Genomic DNA, 23,343 nt, shown 5'->3' on the forward strand with positions numbered 1-23,343 from the left:
TTTGCCTGGTCCCAGATTTGTCTATGCTCTTGCCAAATGACAATAATGTGAGGACAATTCCATAAGGTGAACAGAAACAGACTGGCACCCAGGCAAAACAAAAAGAAGGCCCTTCCTGTCACTTTTTGCATGACTCATCAGGATACTGGCATATCATTGGATGGGCTGACTTTAAGGATTTGGATAAAAGGGCAGGCGTTATGGAATTTCTTCCTCATTCCGCCGTGCATGACTGCCTCTGCCATAAGCTCTTAATTATTTACCAACTTCATCTATCCCTTTTATTTTGAAAATGCCTCTGAAATTCGAACTTGGTCCTGGCAGGATGATTGGGGGTTCTAACCCCTGTTTTATTATTGCAGAAATTGGACAGAACCACCAGGGAGATATTGAAATCGCCAAGAAAATGATCAAGATGGCCAAGGTACTGGAAGTTAAATGAAGAGACATTGTAAGACTTAAAGGGCTGGTTTCCTGGACACAGATTAACCCTAGTTCTGGACAAAAGCATGCTGAATGCAGAATTGAGTCTTCAATTAAAGTGTTTTTTTGTCCAGGACTAGGCTTAATCTGTGTCAGCGAAACTGCCCTTTAGTGTGGCTTAAGCTTTAGTTTACTATAAATCTTCCTTTAATAACCTCAAATCAAAAGGTAGTGTAGAAATGGCAGGACTGATGGGAATGGTATTTTCTGCTGTGATCCTGATACTGTACTGCTGCTGTGCATGGATTTGCATAAATGGAAGTAGGGTGTGTGTGTGTGTGTGCATGTGTGTGTGTTTGATGCTATTACTCATGTTGGCATCAATTTAAAGGACTGCGGGGCAGACTGCGCCAAATTTCAGAAGAGTGAGCTTGAGTATAAGTTCAACAAGCGTGCTCTGGAGCGTCCGTACAACTCCAAACATTCCTGGGGAAAGACATACGGTGACCACAAGCGTCATCTGGAGTTCAGTCATGAACAATATAGAGAGCTCCAGAAATATGCAAAGGAGGTTGGAATCTTCTTCACCGCTTCTGGAATGGACGAGGTAAAATATTATTCCATGATAAATGTCTATTGAATTAGTCTGCTGTGACTGTGTAGATATTCCGGATTTCAAGCAAAACATGCATGACTATCTCAACTGCTTTGCAACGCTTGTTAGATGGCTGTGGAGTTCCTGGATGAGCTTGAAGTGCCCTTCTTCAAAGTTGCCTCATGCGATGCCAACAATTTCCCCTATCTGGAACTGACTGCAAAAAAAGGTCATTGATTCAAGTTAACACTGTGTTACAGTGGGGAAAAAAAGTATTTAGTCAGCCACCAATTGTGCAAGTTCTCCCACTTAAAAAGATGAGAGAGGCCTGTAATTTTCATCATAGGTACACGTCAACTATGACAGACAAAATGAGAAAAAAAAATCCAGAAAATCACATTGTAGGATTTTTAATGAATTTATTTGCAAATTATGGTGGAAAATAAGTATTTGGTCAATAACAAAAGTGTCTCAATACTTTGTTATATACCCTTTGTTGGCAATGACACAGGTCAAACGTTTTCTGTAAGTCTTCACAAGGTTTTCACACCAGTGGCGGCTCCTGAAAAAATTCTCAGGAGGGGCAATTTTTCTGATGATTTAGGTGACCTACACACATTTAAAAAAAGATATGTCCAGCAACAACATGAAGACAGGGGCAGCATATAAGTCAATACCAGAAGCATTTATTGACTGATCTCAAAAGTGTTGGCTTACCAGGGTTGGTGGAGCCCTCAGTTTCATCTTTGCCTCGCAAAGCTAACTCAAACACTCCGCAAAACTTCACACACTGGATTAGCCGGCTGAGGATGTGGCGGTTCTTGCTAATGTCGTAGTAAATATATTTGTTATAGTGAATATGGAATATGATATGTTGAGTAAAATGTTGTGCTAAGATCTATTTAGGTCAGGAGCTGGTTATAAGTTATGTTCCTATCCAATAACAATGGACAAAAGGGTCCTATCTTGTCAGCCTTGTCAGCAGGTGGCCAAGGACAACACCCACGCCATAGGCCTCTCAGTTCTTCCAACTCACGAGTTCTTGCTCTGAGGACACACACACACACAAACACACACACACACACACATCATCACTGTTAAACACACACACACACACACATCATCACTGTTAAACACACACACACACACACACACACACACACAAAAATCCCCTCTCTTAGGCTGAACATTTGAAGACAGAGAACCCGACTCAGAGCCAATGCAACAGTGACAGTAGCCTGGAGGGGACCTCGCCCAACTCATCAGGACCAATCAGAAGATCAGAACTACTAGATTGAACCTACTTCATTTATTGCATAAAATGTCTGCACACAATGTTTCGGGGGCTCTCTTCAGAATAATAATAATAATAATAATAATATGCCATTTAGCAGACGCTTTTATCCAAAGCGACTTACAGTCATGCGTGCATACATTTTTGTGTATGGGTGGTCCCGGGGATCGAACCCACTACCTTGGCGTTACAAGCACCATGCTCTACCAGCTGAGCTACAGAAAGTGGATACTCATGGATGCGCATTGCAATTGTAAAATGTCAACACAATTGGAGACACCACGTCATTTTTGGAGACATGTTATTGACAGTAAACTATTGTAGATGCGACTGCTAACTAAATAAAACATTTTAGCTGGCTAGCTAATCATCTTAGCTAAATGTGGGGCAAACAATTCAGTTATTTACCGTTAATTTGAGGGATTGGGGTGAAAGAAATCGAGTTACATAGTGATACTTTACGATATACTGTATTGACAATATCGCAATATTTTAGCGCTAGTTGGCTGTACCTGCACCAAAACACCATTATTGTTCCTTCATAGCTTGTTCTCAATCTTTTCACATTGGGAGCCAATTTGTTTTCAGCACTTTTATTTCCATGACTGATCAAAACTCGTTCTCATGGCTTTCTGATCCCTCTGCAACAGACATATGGTGCGCAATAAAATCACAGTATCGAATCGCAATACGTATAGAATCATGAGACTCGCAATGCTGATGCATATATCTTATCGTGAGGTTCCTGGCAATTCCCAGCCCAAGTTCATTTGCCACAACAAATCTCTTCGCTAGCAAACGCAATGTGTCTCCAGCAATGTTTACTTTTTTGACGTTCTATGGCATCTCCACTTTCCAAGCATATATGACCACATGTAATATTTTGGTAAGTGACAGTGGCGGCTGGTGAAAAATATTCTCGGTGGGGCTGTGCCATACTTTTTTTTCCTGTAACCATCGCGATATATTTTAACACAAACTGCAGGACAGCAGTGCTCAGTGAAACATTCAGTAATTATTTAATGCCAATATTAAAAAGTTGAGGCATTCTTACACAAAAACATATTACACAAACCCAAGCCTTTCATTTGCATTTAAAGTGAACTTTTTACCATTGGTAGTAAACAGGCAACGCAACAGGCATGCTGTCAGAACAGAGTGGAAAGTGGACAATAACATGAAATTATTATAAAGTTTATAGGAAATCTTACACTGTATAAAAGGATGTATAATATAGAAATGGATATCAAGTGGATGAACTCAAACCTTTGACTGGAAGAATAGCATACAGTATTTTATGATCATACTAAATGTGACTAATTGTTAATGTGCTCCAGAACTGCAACAATTAATTGATACAAAACAACATATATACATTAATATTAGCAAAGACACTATTAAGACTTTCTAGAGTACCATATATAACTGGATTTTTTATGCTAAGGTCAACTATATACAAAGAAACATGCGGCCAGAGCTGCTCTGTGTGTGTGTGTCTGTCATCTTATTTGTACAGGAATTTTGCCCGTCTGTCCTTCTGAGTGGCAAACCTCTCAATGACCCTTTGATTAAAGTCAGGAATGTCCCTGACAAGTTTCTTCTCCATGGAGAGCATGGCCAGAGCGTTCAGGCGATCCTGTGTCATGCTGTTTCTCAGGAAGGTCTTGATCCTTTTCAGTGTAGAGAAGCACCTTTCTGACTCAGCAGTTGTCATGGGTGTGGTGATGAGGGATCTTGAGGAGGCTGGCAGTCTCTGTGAAAGTGCTCTGAAGGTTGTTCTCCATGAAGAACTGGTACAGGGGCACTGCACCACTACAAGCCTTGAACTCACTGTTCTCATAGATGAGGGACAGTTCGGTTTTGAGCTTGGCCTTGTTCAACATGGGGTACGCCTCCACGGTTGTTTCAAGCGCTGTATCGGGGAACTTCACACTGTGTTGTGGGAACAACTCTCCGTGCAATAGTGTTGCGCTGATGAGGTGCTGGGTGAAGGAGAACCTCTCTTTGGCATGACTCCGGATGGTATCACATACCTGTAAAAGATACATCATCAGCTTTAATTTGCAATTAAGCTATTTTGATGCAAGTGATCCTGACTGACACATGCCTATGTCCAACTCAAGTATATGATTACCAAGGTGCTGATTGTTCAGGGTTTTGGCTACATACTACCAGGCCTGAAAAAAAGTTCTATGGGGAAACACTGACAATTACATCACAACTTACCTCTATAGCCAACCTCTGTTGTTCTCCTGGTCCCAGCATCCTCCGTCGCTTGATGGGCTGTTGCTGCTCGTCAGATGCGCTGTCCCCACACAAAGAGGGGAATTGAGGCCCTGGGTCCAAAAATAAAGTTTAATTTGATAACTTGCAATCAGACTTCTTAGCTCACTGTAATTCCCCCCTCAACACACAACCAGTGACTTATATATATATATATAGACAGACAGACAGACAGACAGACAGATAGTGTGTATATACACACAAACTATGTCTAGTAACTGCTTTTAACCTGTGATGTACATAATTAACTGATGTTATTACGTTTTAAAGCCTTTTTCTATTACATTTGTGAGAGGGATGCAACATAATTTTGTTCTGCTGTGCACTTAGCAATAAAGTTAATCTTCAATAACAACTAGGCCTCTTCTAGAAATTGACCTGGTGGACACCTGAATAATTATTACAAACTGTGTAGTACTTTCCTGCATTATTATCAACGTCTGATTGTGTCTTTTTGGACAAACACTTGTTCTCGTGGTCGGAGTAACAACAACTGCGCTCCTTGAGTGACGGGGTGGTACTTGGTGAGAGAGGGAGAGAGACGACCCAAATTGCGGAGTAAACTAGAAAACGGACGTTACACATGGCGGAGTGGCATTACCACATTTAACAAACCAAACATTGAAATACCGTTATAGAAGGTAAAGTAAAAACCCAAACTGGTCTGTGCATCAATACCGGTATATAGTAATATATAGGCAACATACCGTATATCTGTATCAATTATGTATCAGTTTTACATGTGACCCATATCAAATTTGCGCATTCACACTGAAGGAGCACACAAATGCAATGCTCATTTGGCGTGATTGTCGTGGTAACACAGGTGAAAAAAAAATCCTGAATGGTATCCTAATGGCAGCCATTTTGGTTAGGGAGAAATACAAACAACTCTACTGCCATACATTCCAATTAGACTGAAGGCATACAGTTGTGTCCAAATATATTGGCACCCTTGGGCTTTTCTTAAATAATTCCCTATTTCTTCTAAAATCAGTTGAAATTTGAGAGGAAAAAATGGGTCTCCACACCTTTAATTATATTTCTGTAAACTTAAGTTTACAATTGTAATTTAGAAAATATAGACAAATGTCATGGACTAAATTATTGGCACCCTGGAGCTAGTACTTGGTTGCACAGCTTTTGGCCAAGATAGCTGCCAACATATGCTTATTGTAGACATCAATGAGCTTGCTGCACCTTTTCTGCTGGCAATTTGGCCCATTCTTCAGCAGCAAACTGCTGTAATTCTTCAATGTTTGAGGGTTGCACTCCACCAACTTCTTTTTTTCAGATCTTGCCAAAACTAATGTGGTCCCGTGTAGCTCAGTTGGTAGAGCATGGCGCTTGCAACGCCAGGGTTGTGGGTTCGTTTCCCACGGGGGCCAGTATGAAAAAATTTATGCACTCTTAACTGTAAGTCGCTCTGGATAAGAGCGTCTGCTAAATGACTAAAATGTAATGTAAATGTCTTCTCTTTCCTTTTAAAATACTAAAACAAATATAATTGTGACGGCTCTATGATAATCACTCACTTTGATGACCAGGCACATTTAGGCTTTTAAACTGTTGTAAGTGAACTATTCATCTTTCTAACAGCATCTTTATCAGCCAATAGTAAATATAGTTATTTACCTGATTGTTAGCATGCTTTCTGTGAACCTCTGGACAAGTGCTTTAATGAAGACAGGGTCGATGTTCCTCTTCTGCAGCTGGCTGAAAAGCATGTCCACATTTGGCATGATCTTGTGGAACAGTGCCAGGAAAAACAGAAAGCCTCGTCTTCGAGCATCCTCACAAAGCCCCCCCGCCTCTCTGACAGTCGGGGCATCAAAGTTCCCAGAGTCTCTGATGGTCTGGAAACACGTTAGGAGGTCATCCCTGTACTCGTACACAGTGTTTACAGCGCGACTGTGGAAGTTCCACCGTGTTGTAGAGGCTCTGGGGAGTCTATGCGCAACCACTTCGTCAAGCACGGTGGTTCGCTTGGGAGACCTGGAGAAGAAAGCAGAAAATCCTGCAAGGTCGGAAAAGAAAGTGCCGATCCTGGGGATGCGTGAAGTAGCCTGCTGCATGATGAGGTTCAGCTGATGTGCATAGCAGTGGACGTAGTGCGCATTTTCGTACACATCCACTATTTTACGCTGCACTCCGCCGGTGGCTCCCCTCATCACACTTGCTCCGTCGTAAGCCTGGGCAATAAGTTTGGCCTTTTGTCCATGTGAGAGTATGGTGCTGAGCCTCTCCAGCAGCGCTGTAGCGATGGTGTCGGCGGTTGCGTTCTCGATCAAAATGAACTCGAAAAAAACGCTCTTGGACGTTACTTTTAGCATCGATGTAGCGTATCACAAGCACCAACTGGCAGTGGGTGGAAACGTCAGTCGTCTCGTCAGCTTGAATGGCGATAAAATCAGCACTCTTTACTTCCTCCAGGATGTAATCCTTAAGCACTGACAACATACAGTCCAACAGCTCGTTCTGTATCGTCTTTGACGTGCCCTTAAAAACGGTAGCTGTCTTCAGGTGCTCCTCCAGCACACTGTCGAGGGAGGCAACAAAATCCACTAAGCCCCGGAAAATGCCGGGGTTGTCCGAGGGAGTCAGTCTCCTCGTGCCCACGCAAGGCCAACTCAAAAGCCCCACAGAACTTCACACAATCGATAATTTTGGATAGAATGTGCCTGTTTTTATCCACCTCCTCATTGTGTTTCCTCACCGCAATCCTGTGGCCGTCATCCAGCTGCGTAGCAATGTTCACCCTTCCTAATACAGCTAGCTTTACAGAGTTGTCCATGTGTGCCCTGGTGTTCTCATGTTTCTTTACCTTCTCTGACAGGTGCTTCATATCCCTCACTCCGGTACCTGTCCATGCTGAATCTGACCCCGTCGTTTTAAAAGCAAGCACGGAAAGCAAAATAAAGCATTAGCATCAGTGCACCCAGCTAGCCAAGCCTTCCTGGTGTACCAGCTACGGGAGAAGCCGCGCATATACTGCTTCCCTTTCTCGCTAGCCTGCTGTCTGATTGAGAGGTCAGGTTGATCTGGGCCCAGCTCTTTCACCCGAACTTTCTCTGACAAAGTTCTCCTCTCAAACGGATCTTGGAGGAGAGATTTCACCGAGTTAGGGTTGGGTCTTGGAGGAGTAACGTTTGCGTTCGCCATTGTCGTCTAGTAAAAATGGCGCCACTGGAGCCCGGTCCTTATTTTATCAGGGGGCGAGCTTGGGGCGATAAAATAATCGCCCTCCTTGGATTCAATTAAAATCGCTGATTAGCTACATTTTATGTCATACATTCATATCTTAAATTAGCAATTGGCTTAACTGCTACGTGGACCCGCCCCCCCCGGGGCCTTCTTCGTGCCGCCCCGCGGGCGCGGGGGGTGTTAGACGGAGAAAAGGGGGGTTATAATATTTATTTCATATATATCTCATATATTTTTGTGTGTCCAATCTATAAATCACAAACAAATATATACAGATGTAGTTTTAATAATATTATTAAATTTTTTTTATTTTTTTTTTTAAATTTTAGTTGGCGCGGCGCCGCGCGCCCCCTCCCCGCCCCCTGGTAAGTGATGCAAATAGTGAACTATGTAGGGCCAGGATGTAAAATATATGTAGCTGCAGCAATTTCTCTTATCTGATATGGTAAGTAATGGGGCTTGATTTATAGCTCCCTAAGAGTTTGACGAACGGGTCCGTGAACGCGATTGCAGATATCTTTACCTCTGAATAAACTGCCTTATATTATACAATTATCCACCTTGTCCAAAAGTCTCTACTTTTTCTCCGTTCTCCAGTAAACTTGTTTTATCAACAATAGTAAGGTTCAATGACACAGAAAGCAGTTCAATGTCGGGGTACAGTCGCTCTCTTACCAGGATCGCGGTCCGCTCTGACCAGGGTGAAGGTGGCCGGCTCCACCTCTCTGCCAGCAGCGTTTTCATTATTTAGTCCGTTCGTAGCGGGTATGTACACGATCAACAAGATCAGTCCAAAACCGAAGATCAGTCCAAAGCAGAATGTTTGCAGAATGTTTGTAAACTAAGTCTACAAATTAAAAACATAAAATAACGCCACACTGCAGGTCGCAACATAGACGCTGATAGCCGCCATTGTCTTAGTTACGTTCAACGTTACGTCACGTATGACGAAAGCGCGTAAGTGCATGCACACAGACACCCATAGAGAATGTATTGAAAGCTTTGAAATGTGAAAAAAATAGATTTTACATGACAGGCTATGAGAGACTTCTGGGCGATTTTCAACCTGACTGAAATCGCCCAAAAAACGGGCGGGGCCATTTGAAGCACGACTTTAGCCTGATTTGACATTTAGTGGCTGGCAGATCAGACGTGAACACTGATAACTGCTGTTGCCGTGATATAATTTTTTATAAATTTATAAAAAAAAATATTTTTTTTTTTTTTAAATAATTGATTAGAAAAAAAATCCCTTCCTTTTCCCGTTTGGCAGTGCGTCGCCCATATCGCCCTATTGAACAAGCCGTCCCTGTTTCACACACTGTTGCTGGTATTTTGGCCCATTCCTCCATGCAGATCTCCTCTAGAGCAGTGATGTTTTGGGTCTGTCGCTGGGCAACACAGACTTTCAACTCCCTCCAAAGATTTTCTATGGGGTTGAGATCTGGAGACTGGCTAGGCCACTCCAGGACCGTGAAATGCTTCTTACGAAGCCACTCCTTCGTTGCCCGGGCGGTGTGTTTGGGATCATTGTCATGCTGAAAGACCCAGCCACGTTTCATCTTCAATGCCCTTGCTGATGGAAGGAGGGTTTCACTCAAAATCTCACGATACATGGCCCCATTCATTCTTTCCTTTACACGGATCAGTCGTCCTGGTCCCTTTGCAGAAAAACAGCCCCAAAGCATGATGTTTCCAACCCCATGCTTCACAGTAGGTATGGTGTTCTTTGGATGCAACTCAGCATTCTTTGTCCTCCAAACATGACGAGTTGAGTTTTTACCAAAAAGTTATATTTTGGTTTCATCTGACCATATGACATTCTCCCAATCCTCTTCTGGATCATCCAAATGCACTTCAGACGGGCCTGGACATGTACTGGCTTAAGCAGGGAGACACGTCTCGCACTGCAGGATTTGAGTCCCTGGCGGCGTAGTGTGTTACTGATGGTTGGCTTTGTTACTTTGGTCCCAGCTCTCTGCAGGTCATTCACTAGGTCCCCCCGTGTGGTTCTGGGATTTTTGCTCACCGTTCTTGTGATCATTTTGACCCCATGGGGTGAGATCTTGCGTGGAGCCCCAGATCGAGGGAGATTATCAGTGGTCTTGTATGTCTTCCATTTCCTAATAATTGCTCCCACAGTTGATTTCTTCAAACCAAGCTGCTTACCTATTGCAGATTCAGTCTTCCCAGCCTGGTGCAGGTCTACAATTTTGTTTTTGGTGTCCTTTGACAGCTCTTTGGTCTTGGCCATTGTGAAGTTTGGAGTGTGACTGTTTGAGGTTGTGGACAGGTGTATTTTATACTGATAACAAGTTCAAACAGGTGCCATTAATACAGGTAACGAGTGGAGGACAGAGGAGCCTCTTAAAGAAGAAGTTACAGGTCTGTGAGAGCCAGAAATCTTGCTTGTTTGTAGGTGACCAAATACTTATTTTCCACCATAATTTGCAAATAAATTCATTAAAAATCCTACAATGGGATTTTCTGGATTTTTTTTCCTCAATTTGTCTGTCATAGTTGACGTGTACCTATGATGAAAATTACAGGCCTCTCTCATCTTTTTAAGTGGGAGAACTTGCACAATTGGTGGCTGACTAAATACTTTTTTTCCCCACTGTATATATGTACTACATCTTTGCCACCTGTTACTGTGGTAAAAGTGAAATGTTAGCAATTATAATATACTCTGAATGTGCAGTCAAAATGTGTAATATGCGGCATATCAGTAAAGTCAGTTACTGGAGAAATTACAACTTTGTTTTACCTCAGGACGGCCTATGGTGATATCCAGTGGGATGCAGTCGATGGCGACAATGAGACGGGTCTATCAGACGGTCAAGGAGCACAATCAGAACTTCACCATCCTACAGTGCACCAGTGCCTACCCATTGGACCCTGAGGATGTCAACTTATGTGTCATAGCAGTAAGACTTCCCCATTGGTTTATTACAAGGAAGGAGTTGTCAGGCAGGATCAGTAAGTTATCTGTTGTCACCCCAGAGGAATATCATAAGGTTGAGTCAAGTGCACAGCAATGGAAGAGAGAGAGAGCGAGAGAGACAACAGGAATTTAAAATGTTTTTGTTCAGGCCACCACTGAAGGAAATTAATTGACCCATGGCATTTCCCTCTCCCTTTTCCTGACACAGGAATACCAGAAGGAATTCCCTGATATTCCCATAGGATATTCCGGTCATGAAAGGGGAATCAGCATTACTGTGGCAGCAGTGGCGATGGGGGCAAAGGTCGTGGAGCGTCACGTGACCCTGGACAAGAGCTGGAAGGGCAACGACCACGAAGCGTCGCTGGAGCCTTCTGAGCTGACAGAGCTGGTCAGAGCCATCCGCCTTGTGGAGCGGGCCCAAGGCACGGGCATCAAACAGATGCTACCCTGTGAGAAAGCCTGCCACGACAAGGTGAGTTGGCCATGGGAGGTTTATGACAAACATAATGGGCCTACCTTTTACATTTAAATTAATATGACATCATTTTTGGAGACTGTTATTATTATTACAAATGGCAAAGGGAAAAATATTTATTTAGTATATTATTGACATATGTATACATATAAACAAAATATACAACATATGTCAATAATAGACTAAATAAATATTTTTCCCATTGACATTCGTTATAATAACTGTCTCCAAAAATCATAATAATGTCATATTCATTTTCATTTAAAAGGTAGGCCCATTATGTTTGTCATAAACCTCTAGTCCCTTAAATCAAGTATTCTCTTTAGCCCTTTTCAGCTTGTACTTTATAGCCAACAACAGCACATAGGAGGAAATCTCTACATTATTTTATCTTCCAGCTGGGGAAGTCAGTTGTGGCCAAAGTGGCGATCCCTAAAGGCACGGTGCTGAGTCTGGATATGCTGGGGGTGAAGGTGGGCGAGCCGAAGGGCGTCTCTCCTGAAGACATGGGTCAGCTGGTGGGCAAGGCCGTCACAGAGGACGTGGAGGAGGATGAGAGCATCACTCCACATATGGTGGACGGCTACAACAACAAGGGCTGAGTCGACCAGGTGTGCGTTTAGCAAGACACAACGTTGTGGAACTTTCAGATAGAAAGATTCTATGTAAGACAAACTTGTTAACATGCTGACTAGACCGGTGTTATGATATTGATGGTACAGTATGTCAGGACTGGTGGTCTGTTTACATTTCTACCCTTGTGGCTAGATGGAGTAGGCCTACATCTCCATATAGTGGTCGACAGTTGTTGACAACTGTAGCGTTGTAGCTAAACCCTAATCCTTTTCCTAATCTTAACCTCAGTTTCCTAACCTGCTACGTTATTTCACCAAACCTGCTGTTGGTTCCCCTAAACTGCCACGTTAATTCACTTAACCTGCCACTTTAATTAACCTAACCTTCACCCAACCTGCCACGTTAATTATCTTAACCTGCTATGTAAACAGACCATCAGTTCCGATGTACCATCATTATCATCACACCTGCCACGTTGCGTGCGCGAGCGTTACAAAATAATTGTACAAGTTATGCAATCATGTCGTTCAAACTGCTCACGCGCGTCAACGGTTCTATTTCAGACGCTTAACGGCTGCAAGTCCCGCCTCTCCCATCTACTCATTGGTTTTCACAAGCATACTTACTCACGTGGGTGATTGAAAGACGAACGAGAAGAGATTATTCAAAGAAAACTAACTAAAAACTAACTAGGTACCATCACATTTCAGGTAAACTAACAACCCAATGTTTATGCCCCAGGACAAATTAGCTAGCAATAGCTAGCTAAATGTCCATGAATGTGTCATGTGTGTTTCGACCTGTCCCCAAATTAATACAGTTGGTTTTGGTAATTTAACCTGCGTGTCATGAACGCGTCTGATGGGGATAGTCAAAATCAACATGTGCATTGTGTATGCACTTGCGGGGCTGGTTTGGTGAAGTTGTAACATGCTCACTACACCGGCCACAGCATGCATCCGCATGTTGATGTTGTCCATCCACATTAGATGCGATCATGACACTCAGGTTAAAATATCAAAGCCAACTGTGAACGAACTATATTAATTTGGGGACAGGTTGAAACACACATGAAACATTCATGGACATTTAGCTGGCTAGCTGTTGCTAGTTAGTTTGTCCTGGGAGATGAAAATGTTTGCCGTTTTTTTTTGCTGTTGTTGCAGCTGTTTTTACTAACCCTATTTGAAGGGGTTAGTCAGTGATACGTTTAATAACTGGCTGAAAATGTTATTATTGACTTAATATCACAAGCGTTCATTGTGGACAATTAAAAAATGTTTGTGTGGTGGACTGGTGGATCGGTGGATCGGCATTCCTCTAAAACAGATGTTCATTTCGGTGTAACAAAATACACCTGGCTGTCATCCAAAAATGTGTTTTTCAGTAAAAAAATGACATAAACATATCAAATGTGCCATGACTTCGTCTGTCCCCCCCCCTCTCTCTTTCACTCAGATAAAGGTAAAGGTAGGCTACTTGATTCTCCTTACATGTACTACTAAAGTTAAAACAGTTTTGGATTGGTGTAAATGTGGGCAAGAGAGTTTCCTTCCACCATATTTCTTCCACCAGTCTAGGCTATTATTCTTTAAAATCCAAGTCACATTAAGATTGACCTAGCCAAACATATGACCTGGCCCATCACATTACATATTTCTGCCCCCCAGTGGCAAGAAGTGACATCCCAAAAAAACACAAACTACAGGCCTAGTAAACATAAATGGCCCCGAGCCTCCCACGCATAGGCTACTTTCTGTCCATAAAACTAAAACTGAAACTAAATAATATAAAAACTAAATAAAAATGTTTTCAGAACGAAATTGAATAAAAACTAGGAAATCAAGTCTGAAAACAAACTAAAAAATAAACTGAATTTCAAATAAAAATCTAAAAATCTAATAGAAATATGTGTTTTATATTCAATCACAAACTATAATAACCTTGGTGATCGGTGAGGTTTGCGTGTAAGGACTCACGTTGGCTCTATTCGTTGCATTTCTATCTGCAACGTTTGGCTACTGAACATGGCACTGCTTGATGCATAGTCAGATGGCATTTAATGTGTTTTTTTGTTGGTAGAAACAAACAGACTAGAATGTAGTAGACTTGACTGTCTATATAAGGTACATTTACTTATATACATGTGGTGGAACTTTTCTATATCAGAGGATATGCAATGTGAAATATAATTTTGTTTGGATAAAAAAAAAGTGAAATACACTGTATACAAATAATAACTGACGTTTATACTTCTTCTATAATAATAAGAAAAAATGATTCATTACAATGTCTCACATTTTGACTCTTGGGAATCCTGAAATGACCTGTCAGTGAAGGGAGAACCTTTATTTTGAAACATGAGTGGAGAGGAAACCACGTGAATTCCGGATGTGCAACGTGGAAATTAGCTCGACTTCATCCGCGAGAACCAACACCTGACTGTCACTGTACTACTGGTTCAGAGCAAGCGAACATAGCTATCTTCTATCTTATCGCTACAAACATTTGAGGAAATCGCATTTATCACATTTCCAAAATGCCTCTGAAATTCGAGCTTTGTCCTGGCAGGATGATTGGGGGTTCTAACCCCTGTTTCATTATTGCAGAAATTGGACAGAACCACCAGGGAGATATCGAAATTGCCAAGAAAATGATCAAGATGGTCAAGGTAATGATCGTAGAAAAAATGAATCGGTTAACGTTAGCTCAGCTGCTGTATTTGGGACCATGCTACTGACTTACTTGCTAGTAAACTAGCAGCTACTTTAGTGTAAATGCATTTGACCATTTTGACAGTTTTAAAACTGACAGTCAAGTCTCTCATGCATGACGCTGCTTCTTGTCTAACTGCTGTCCTGCTACTGTGCCAATGAGGAAATGATCGATTCCACTGCCAATATGACTGTAAAATGACAGTAACCTGCTCTGTTGCTGGGGCATTGAGACATACCATGGGCATCTATTGGCCAATTTAATAAGGACTGATATTGGTCGAAACAGAATTCCTACCAGAGCCAGAGATATGGCACGAGAGAGCCCCATACAGTTGAAGTCAGAAGTTTACATATACTTAGGTTGGAGTCATTAAAACTCGTTTTTCAACCACTCCACACATTTCTTGTTAACAAACTATAGTTTTGGCAAGTTGGTTAGGACATCTACTGTGTGCATGATACAAGTAATTTTTCCAACAATTGTTTACAGACAGATTATTTCATTTATAATTCACTGTATCACAATTCCAGTGGGTCAGAAGTTTACATACACTAAATTGACTGTGCCTTTAAACAGCTTGGAAAATTCCAGAAAATGATGTCATGGCTTTAGAAGCTTCTGATAGGCTAGTTGACATAATTTGAGTCAATTGGAGGTGTACCTGTGGATGTATTTGAAGGCCTACCTTCAAACTCAGTGCCTCTTTGCTTGACATCATGGGAAAATCAAAAGAAATCAGCCAAGACCTCAGAAAAAAAATTGTAGACCTCCACAAGTCTGGTTCATCCTTGGGAGCAATTTCCAAATGCCTGAAGGTACCACGTTCATCTGTACAAACAATAGTACGCAATTATAAACACCATGGGACCACGCAGCCGTCATACCGCTCAGGAAGGAGATGCGTTCTGTCTCCTAGAGATGAACGTACTTTGGTGCGAAAAGTGCAAATCAATCCCAGAACAACAGCAAAGGAACTTGTGAAGATGCTGAAGGAAACGGGTACATAAGTGTCTTCATCCACAGTTAAACGGTCCTATATCGCCATAAAAAAGCCAAACTACGGTTTGCAGCTGCACATGGGGACAAAGATTGTACTTTTTGGAGAAATGTCCTCTGGTCTGATTAAACAAAAATATAACTGTTTGGCCATAATGACCATCGTTATGTTTGGAGGAAAAAGAGGGTGGCTTGTAAGCCGAAGAACACATCCCAACCGTGAAGCACGGGGGTGGCAGCATCATGCTGTGGGGGTGCTTTGCTGCAGGAGGGACTGGTGCACTTCACAAAATAGATGGCATCATGAGGAAGGAAAATTATGTGGATATATTGAAGCAACATCTCAAGACATCAGTCAGGAAGTTAAAGCTTGGTTGCAAATGGGTCTTCCAAATGGACAATGACCCCAAGTTGTGGCAAAATGGCTTAAGGACAACAAATGATGAAAGAATTTATAGCTGAAATAAATCATTCTTTCTACTATTATTCTGACATTTCACATTCTTAAAATAAAGTGGTGATCCTAACTGACCTAAGACAGGGACATTTTACTAGGATTAAATGTCAGGAATTGTGAAAACTGAGTTTAAATGTATTTGGCTAAGGTGTATGTAAACTTCCGACTTCAATTGTATATACAAAATGATCACACAATTTTTGACTGTGCTTTATGAAAGGCAGTGGGTGTGTTAGCTACAGATTGTTACACGTGATAATGTGATTTAACCAAAGATTTTTGGTATTCATAAAATTTTCAAGTCAAGTTTAAGCATTTTAATGTCACGTGCACAAATACAGTGAAATGCCTATCTTGGCTTACTGTAAGTTACAGGTTAGGTACTGTTTGGTTTAGCACAGTGAATTTTCGACCAACCTTAACTTGGCGGTACTATCTTCGTTCTTGATTCGGCCAAACATCTATCTTCTAAAATGTCTGTGTCCAGTTGCAGTTGGTGCGTTTTGAATTTATGAAATGCTCCGTTATTAAAATAAATATTTATTTGCTCCATGAAGTAATCCAACAATGTGTACGCCGCCATCTTGTCTATTTCAAATCTTCTCTCATTGTTCGAGAGACAGGTGAGTGTCATCATAACATGTGGCACTTTGGGGTGTGGACCCACCTGTCTCAATCAATGACAGAAGATTTGAAACAAGGTTCCCTCCTCATCGTCCTTGGCAACATGTTTTAAACTCGATGTGACCCTACTCATATTGACAATCAATTCACAGGACTGCGGGGCAGACTGCGCCAAGTTTCAGAAGAGTGAGCTTGAGTACAAGTTCAACAAGCGTGCCCTGGAGCGTCCGTACAACTCCAAACATTCCTGGGGAAAGACATACGGTGACCACAAGCGTCATCTGGAGTTCAGTCATGAACAATATAGAGAGCTGCAGAAATATGCAAAGGAGGTTGGAATCTTCTTCACTGCTTCGGGAATGGACGAGGTAAGAATGATGGTGCTGTGGAAATAATAGAGCCCCACAGTGGAGGTGTCATAATATCCATTAAACCTAGCGGTCAAACAAGGAAATGGTTCCAATTGTTTTTTTCACCATTCATTTTACCCGTAGGGAATTTCTTTGAAACACCTAAAATAAGGGCTTTGTTTCCTGTGTCCTTACCCTGGCGTGACGTTTTGATAACCATGTAAATCTCTCTCGGACAGGGCGACTTTTATCAATATATTCGGCTCTATTGACGCTCAGATTCGAAAATGCTTATTAGCATCAAAGTAGACATCGTGCAAAACTACAAATCCATGCAAGCTCCTGCACGTCATCTCTAGCTGACACCTTTGCTGACAGGTATTGCGTCAATTTAAAACATGCACACGACAGTTCACAGAATTGTACATTTATAGAAATGGAGCCAATTTATTAATTACTACATTTAGCTAACATTAGATAGTTAATCCAGAGATTCTTACCTTTGCCTCGATTCGGCAGTCTCATCCAGATCATCATGGTATTTGTAGTTCTTTATGATAGCCACATTAGCAGCTAATTAGCATTTCATTTTGTGGAGTAAATACAGGCAAATATATTAATAAAAGTCACCTTTTCCTAAAGAGATTTACACTGTTATCAAAACGTCACGCCAGGTTAAGCCTACACGAAACACAGCCTTTATTTTAAGTGTTTCTAAAATCCCCTATGGGAAAAATGAATGCGGGAAAAACAATTGGAACCATTTCCCTGTTTGACCGCTAGGTTTTTGGGGGTATTATGACTCATACTGTGGTACTCTATTGAATAGGCCTGGATAATGCATATAATAACTGTATTAATGAATTGTTGTATATCTCTTGTTAGATGGCTGTGGAGTTCCTACATGAGCTTGATGTGCCCTTTTTCAAAGTCGGTTCCGGGGACACCAACAACTTTCCCTATCTGGAAAAGACTGCAAAAAAAGGTTATGATTAAATTTTACACTATGATAGATATTGGTTGTCTAAGGCTGTCAAAGGTAAAAATGACAATTTTAGCTTTTGAGGTAGTTCGATTATTTGGTCTATTTTATACCCATGAAAGTGTATTAAAAAATGTGGAATATCAAGGATAAAGCGACGCTTAGATTTGTTTTGTGAAATGAATCTCAAATCTCTGTTTTGGTGTAATGCTAGGGCGCCCCATGGTGGTATCCAGTGGCATGCAGTCGATGGAAACAATGAGACGGGTCTACCAGACGGTCAAGAAGCACAATCAGAACTTCTGCATCCTGCAGTGCACCAGTGCCTACCCATTGGAGGCTGAAGATGTCAACCTGCGTGTCATCGCAGTAAGAGTTTTTCATTGGTTTGAACAAAGGAATTGTGTCAGGCAAGATCAGCAAGTTGGCAGTCAACCTTATGTCATAAACACATGGTGCATCTTATTGCTGTTATAAGTCAATGGACTACTAATTCAACAAAGAGAAACAATCACATTGTTAGTCTGTGGTTAAGGCTAAATCCAGAGAGAATACATGTTTCGTGGCAGGAAAATGACCCATGATCTCTTTCATAGGAATACCAGAAGGAATTCCCTGATATTCCCATTGGATATTCTGGTCACGAGTCTGGGGTCCACATCTCCGTGGCAGCAGTGGCGCTGGGGGCAAAGGTCATTGAGCGCCATGTGACCCTGGACAAGAGCTGGAAGGGAAGTGATCACGAAGCTTCTCTGGAGCCCTCTGAGCTGACAGAGTTGGTGAAAGCCATCCGATTGGTGGAGAGGTCTCTGGGGACGGGCATTAAGCGGATGCTGCCCTGTGAGAAGCCATGCCACGATAAGGTAAGTTCCTGGATGGGCACTTTTCATTGTATTCCAACAGATGTCGTTATTCTTACGCTACCACATTGCCATTAACCAGTGCAGATGGCCGTCAGGCTATCTGATGTAAGACAATGGGGTAATTATTACAAAGATTATTTAAGCATTTATTCCATTTCAGGGGTGTGTGTTAGAGCCAGGAGTTTTTTCCTGACCTTGTCACCTGACCTGGAAAAACTCTGGGCCCTATAGGCTATATGATCTTTGGTTTTTAGGGTTTCTTGGTTTGTTTTTATACCCAAGTACTGGGCCCAATATGAAACAGGAAAGGATGTCAGAACCTCTGTAATACATTCATTGTGTTCTCTTCCAGTTGGGGAAATCAGTGGTGGCCAAAGTGGCGATCCCCAAAAGCACGGTGCTGAGTATGGACATGCTGGGGGTGAAGGTAGGCGAGCCAAAGGGCGTTCCACCCGAGGACATCTTCCAGCTGGTGGGCAAGGCCGTCACAGAGGACGTGGAGGAGGATGAGAGCATCACCCCGGACGTGGTTGAAATCTACGGCAAGAAGATCAAGTGCTGAGTTGAGTAATCTCCCTGGTAACACCCTGGTAATAGCCTACTGTAACCATGGTAATACCGTAACCACAATGCCAAACAACACAAAGCACATTTACAGGCCGAGATAGTGAAAAGATGGTTGTGGGAAAATCGATAATCCAGGCCCAGAAGTTTCAGTTGAGGGGACATGTTTTATATTTCTGGTTTCATGTTTTTTACAAGATAGAAACAACCATTCAATGAAGCAGACTTGACTGCAAGTGCCTAATTAAGAAGAGAAAATATGTTCAGTAGTGACTGAAAATGATTGCATTCTAATTGAATATTTTACTGTTCATGTATAAATTAAATGGACATTTGTTAAATTGTACAGTTGAGTTGCACTACAAAAATGTCAAATACAAAATGCCAAACACAAATAATGATTGTCGTCTTTACCTTTTTTCATACAAAATCACACTCCTTGATTGCAGTTATATTATTTTGTGATAAAATTCTGGTACAAATGAGTGTCGAAAGTGAAAATATACCGTAGGTATGTACAGTACCAGTCAAAAGTTTGGACACACCTACTCATTCAAGGGTTTTTCTTTATTTTTACTATTTTCTACATTGTAGAGTAATAGTGAAGACATCAAAACTATGAAATAACACATATGGAATCATGTAGTAACCAAAAAAGTGTTAAACAAATCAAAATATATTTTATGTTTTAGATTCTTCAAAGTAGCCACCGTTTGCCTTGATGACAGCTTTGCACACTCTTGGCATTCTCTCAACCAGCTTCACCTGGAATACTTTTTCAGCAGTCTTGAAGGAGTTCCCACATATGCTGAGCACTTGTTGGCTGCTTTTCCTTCGGTCTAACTCATCCCAAACCATCTCAACTGGGTTGAGGTCGGGTGATTGTGGAGGCCAGGTCATCTGATGCAGCACTCCATCACTCTCCTTCTTGGTCAAATAGCCCTTACACAGCCTGGAGGTGTGTTGGGTAATTGTCCTGTTGAAAAACAAATGATAGTCCCACTAAGCGCAAACCAGATGGGATGGGGTATCGCTGCAGAATGCTGGGGTAGCCATGCTGGTTAAGTGTGCCTTGAATTCTAAATAAATAAATCACTGGCAGTGTCACAACCAAATAATTTCTGCACAAACTGTCAGAAACAGTCTCAGGGAAACTCATCTGCGTGCTCATCGTCCTCACCAGGTTCTTGAGCTGACTGCAGTTCTGCGTCTTAACAACTTCAGTGGGCAAATGCTCACCTTCGTTGGCCACTGCCATGCTGGAGAAGTGTGCTCTTCACGGATGAGTCTCGGTTTCATGGCATTGTGTGGTCGAACGGTTTGCTGATGTCAATGTTGTTAAGAGAGTGCCCCATGGTGGCAGTGGGGTTAGGCAGGCAAAAGCTATGGACAACAAACACAATTGCATTTTATAGATGGACATTTTAATACACAGAGATACCTTGATGAGATCCTGAGGCCCATTGCCGTGCCATTCATCCGCCGCCATCAGCTCATATTTCAGCATGATGTACGGCCCAATGTCGCAAGGATCTGTACACAATTCCTGGAAGCTTAAAATGTCCCAGTTCTTCCATGGCCTACATAGTCACCAGACATGTCACCCATTGAGTATGTTTGGGATGCTCTGGATTGACGTGTACGACAGTGTGTACCAGTTCCCGCCAATATTCAGCAACTTTGCACAGCCATTGAGGAGTGGACAATGTTCCACAGGCCACGATCAACAGCCTGATCAACTCTATGCGAAAGAGCTGTGTCGCGCTGCATGAGGCAAATGGTGTTCACTCCAGATACTGACTGGTTTTCTGATCCACGCCCCTACTTTTTCTTTTGTGACCAACAGATGCATATCTGTATTCCCAGTCATGTGAAATCCGTAGATTAGGGCCTAATTAATTCATTTCAATTGACTGGTTTCATTATATGAACTGTAACTCAGTAAAATATTTTAAATTGTTGCATGTTGCGTTCATATTTTTGTTCAGTGTATAATAAGGAGTCATAGCGGCTCTATTCATGACATTTCTATCCGCAACGTTTGGGAACTGAATGTGTCCCGGGTTGCAGGGGTTCTTTTCAACCACTAGGTAGCGCTATTGGATTATGTACTTGTATATACTGAGTGGACAAAACATTAAAACATTAGCACCCTCCCGCTCTTTAGTCGTCAGAACCGCCTCAATTTCTCGGGTCATGGACTCTACAAGGTGTCGAAAGCGTTCTACAGGGATGCTGGCCCATGTTGCCTCAAATACTTCCCACACTTGTGTCAAGTTGGCTGGATGCCTTTTGGGTAGTGGACCATTTCTTGATACACGTGGTTAACTGTTGAGTGTGAAAAACCCATCAGCGTTACAGTTCTTGACACACTCAAACCGGTGCGCCTGGTACCTACTACCATACCCCGTTCAAAGTCACTTAAAAATGTTGTCTTGCCCATTCACCCTCTGAATGGCACACATACACAATCCATGTCTCAAGGCTTAGAAATCCTTTAACCTGTCTCCTCTCCTTCATCTACACTGATTTGAAGTGGGTTTAACAAGTGACATCAATAAGGGATCATAACTTTCACCAGGTCAGTCTGTAATGGAAAGAGCAGCTGTTTGTAACCAAATCCATAATGTATGCACCATTGCACCCTATAATGAATATTTTTATATTATAGAGAACAACATTTATTGGATAGTTTTAATTGGTTAGTTTTGGGTGATGTGATAAAAAATATATAGCAATTGACACCTATATTTCAATCAGTTTCATTTATTATCATATGACATTTGATACAGAATTACTGATATGATTTTTACAATATTATACATGATTCAAGTAGACATGATTTATGATTCATATACATGATTCATACTTAAATATATGGTATGTAACAGAAATATAAAAGCCTTGCCATTCATTGTATGTTATGTATTATTATGATAGACCTCCACGCCATCCATGTAGTTCTGTATATTGACAGTTTTTCCTTCCTACTAGTTCATACATAAAATGTTACACACATATAAGATCCATTGAAAACAAAAGATCAAGAAATGAAAGATATGAAAGTGCTTTACTTTAATGTGGATGTCTACAGTTAAGATGTTATCTGTAATCTAAAAGTGTTCTATAGATATATTAACATTAAACCCTAAAGCAGTGGAAGCAATATTGGTCTAAATATAAGATGGAATGATATAATAATAATATGCCATTTAGCAGACACTTTTATCGAAAGCGACTTACAGTCATGTGTGCATACATTTTTACGTATGGGTGGTCCCGGGGATCGAACCCACTACCCTGGCGTTACAAGCGCCATGCTCTACCAATTGAGCTACAGAGGACCAGAGGATATCATGTTTAGAGTTTATACACTGCTCAAAAAAATAAAGGGAACACTTAAACAACACAATGTAACTCCAAGTCAATCACACTTCTATGAAATCAAACTGTCCACTTAGGAAGCAACACTGATTGACAATACATTTCACATGCTGTTGTGCAAATGGAATAGACAACAGGTGGAAATTATAGGCAATTAGCAAGACACCCCCAATAAAGGACTGGTTTTGCAGGTGGTGACCACAGACCACTTCTCAGTTCCTATGCTTCCTGGCTGATGTTTTGGTCACTTTTGAATGCTGGCGGTGCTTTCACTCTAGTGGTAGCATGAGACGGAGTCTACAACCCACACAAGTGGCTCAGGTAGTGCAGCTCATCCAGGATGGCACATCAATGCGAGCTGTGGCAAGAAGGCTTGCTGTGTCTGTCAGCGTAGTGTCCAGAGCATGGAGGCGCTACCAGGAGACAGGCCAGTAGGAGGGCAACAACCCAGCAGCAGGACTGCTACCTCCGCCTTTGTGCAAGGAGGAGCAGGTGGAGCATTGCCAGAGCCCTGCAAAATGACCTCCAGCAGGCCACAAATGTGCATGTGTCTGCTCAAACGGTCAGAAACAGACTCCATGAGGGTGGTATGTGGGCCCAACGTCCAC

General features: G+C 41.8%; 2 protein-coding genes across 3 annotated transcripts; both read left to right on the plus strand.

Moving 5' to 3' along the window:
• The first annotated feature begins 233 nt into the window (after nucleotides 1-233).
• LOC121535762 (sialic acid synthase-like) lies at nucleotides 234-13,205 on the plus strand. Of its 2 annotated transcripts, XM_045206028.1 has the most exons (7): nucleotides 234-424; nucleotides 815-1,030; nucleotides 1,148-1,247; nucleotides 10,572-10,726; nucleotides 10,952-11,218; nucleotides 11,620-11,832; nucleotides 12,361-13,205. In XM_045206028.1, the coding sequence occupies exons 1-6, from the start codon at nucleotides 293-295 to the stop codon at nucleotides 11,821-11,823; spliced, it is 1,074 nt and encodes a 357-aa protein (XP_045061963.1). In that variant the 5' UTR covers nucleotides 234-292; the 3' UTR covers nucleotides 11,824-11,832; nucleotides 12,361-13,205. The 2 variants fall into 2 exon arrangements, with proteins under 2 accessions (XP_045061963.1, XP_041698957.2); XM_041843023.2 differs by having other exon boundaries at nucleotides 11,620-13,205.
• A 999-nt stretch (nucleotides 13,206-14,204) lies between these two features.
• On the plus strand, nucleotides 14,205-19,749 carry LOC121535761 (sialic acid synthase). The gene is made up of 6 exons (XM_041843022.2): nucleotides 14,205-14,468; nucleotides 16,745-16,960; nucleotides 17,828-17,927; nucleotides 18,139-18,293; nucleotides 18,521-18,787; nucleotides 19,140-19,749. The coding sequence occupies exons 1-6, from the start codon at nucleotides 14,337-14,339 to the stop codon at nucleotides 19,347-19,349; spliced, it is 1,080 nt and encodes a 359-aa protein (XP_041698956.2). The 5' UTR covers nucleotides 14,205-14,336; the 3' UTR covers nucleotides 19,350-19,749.
• Nucleotides 19,750-23,343: the final 3,594 nt, after the last annotated feature.

The sequence above is a fragment of the Coregonus clupeaformis genome, chromosome 21 (genome assembly GCF_020615455.1).
Source record: "Coregonus clupeaformis isolate EN_2021a chromosome 21, ASM2061545v1, whole genome shotgun sequence".
NCBI lineage: Eukaryota > Metazoa > Chordata > Actinopteri > Salmoniformes > Salmonidae > Coregonus > Coregonus clupeaformis.

Coding starts and splice junctions, on each gene's coding strand:
- LOC121535762 (XM_041843023.2), top strand. CDS start 293: ATGCCTCTGAAATTCGAACTTGGTCCTGGCAGGATGATTGGGGGTTCT. Junction 425..814: donor AAATGATCAAGATGGCCAAG/GTACTGGAAGTT, acceptor ATCAATTTAAAG/GACTGCGGGGCAGACTGCGC. Junction 1,031..1,147: donor CCGCTTCTGGAATGGACGAG/GTAAAATATTAT, acceptor AACGCTTGTTAG/ATGGCTGTGGAGTTCCTGGA.
- LOC121535761 (XM_041843022.2), top strand. CDS start 14,337: ATGCCTCTGAAATTCGAGCTTTGTCCTGGCAGGATGATTGGGGGTTCT. Junction 16,961..17,827: donor CTGCTTCGGGAATGGACGAG/GTAAGAATGATG, acceptor ATCTCTTGTTAG/ATGGCTGTGGAGTTCCTACA. Junction 18,294..18,520: donor TCAACCTGCGTGTCATCGCA/GTAAGAGTTTTT, acceptor TCTCTTTCATAG/GAATACCAGAAGGAATTCCC.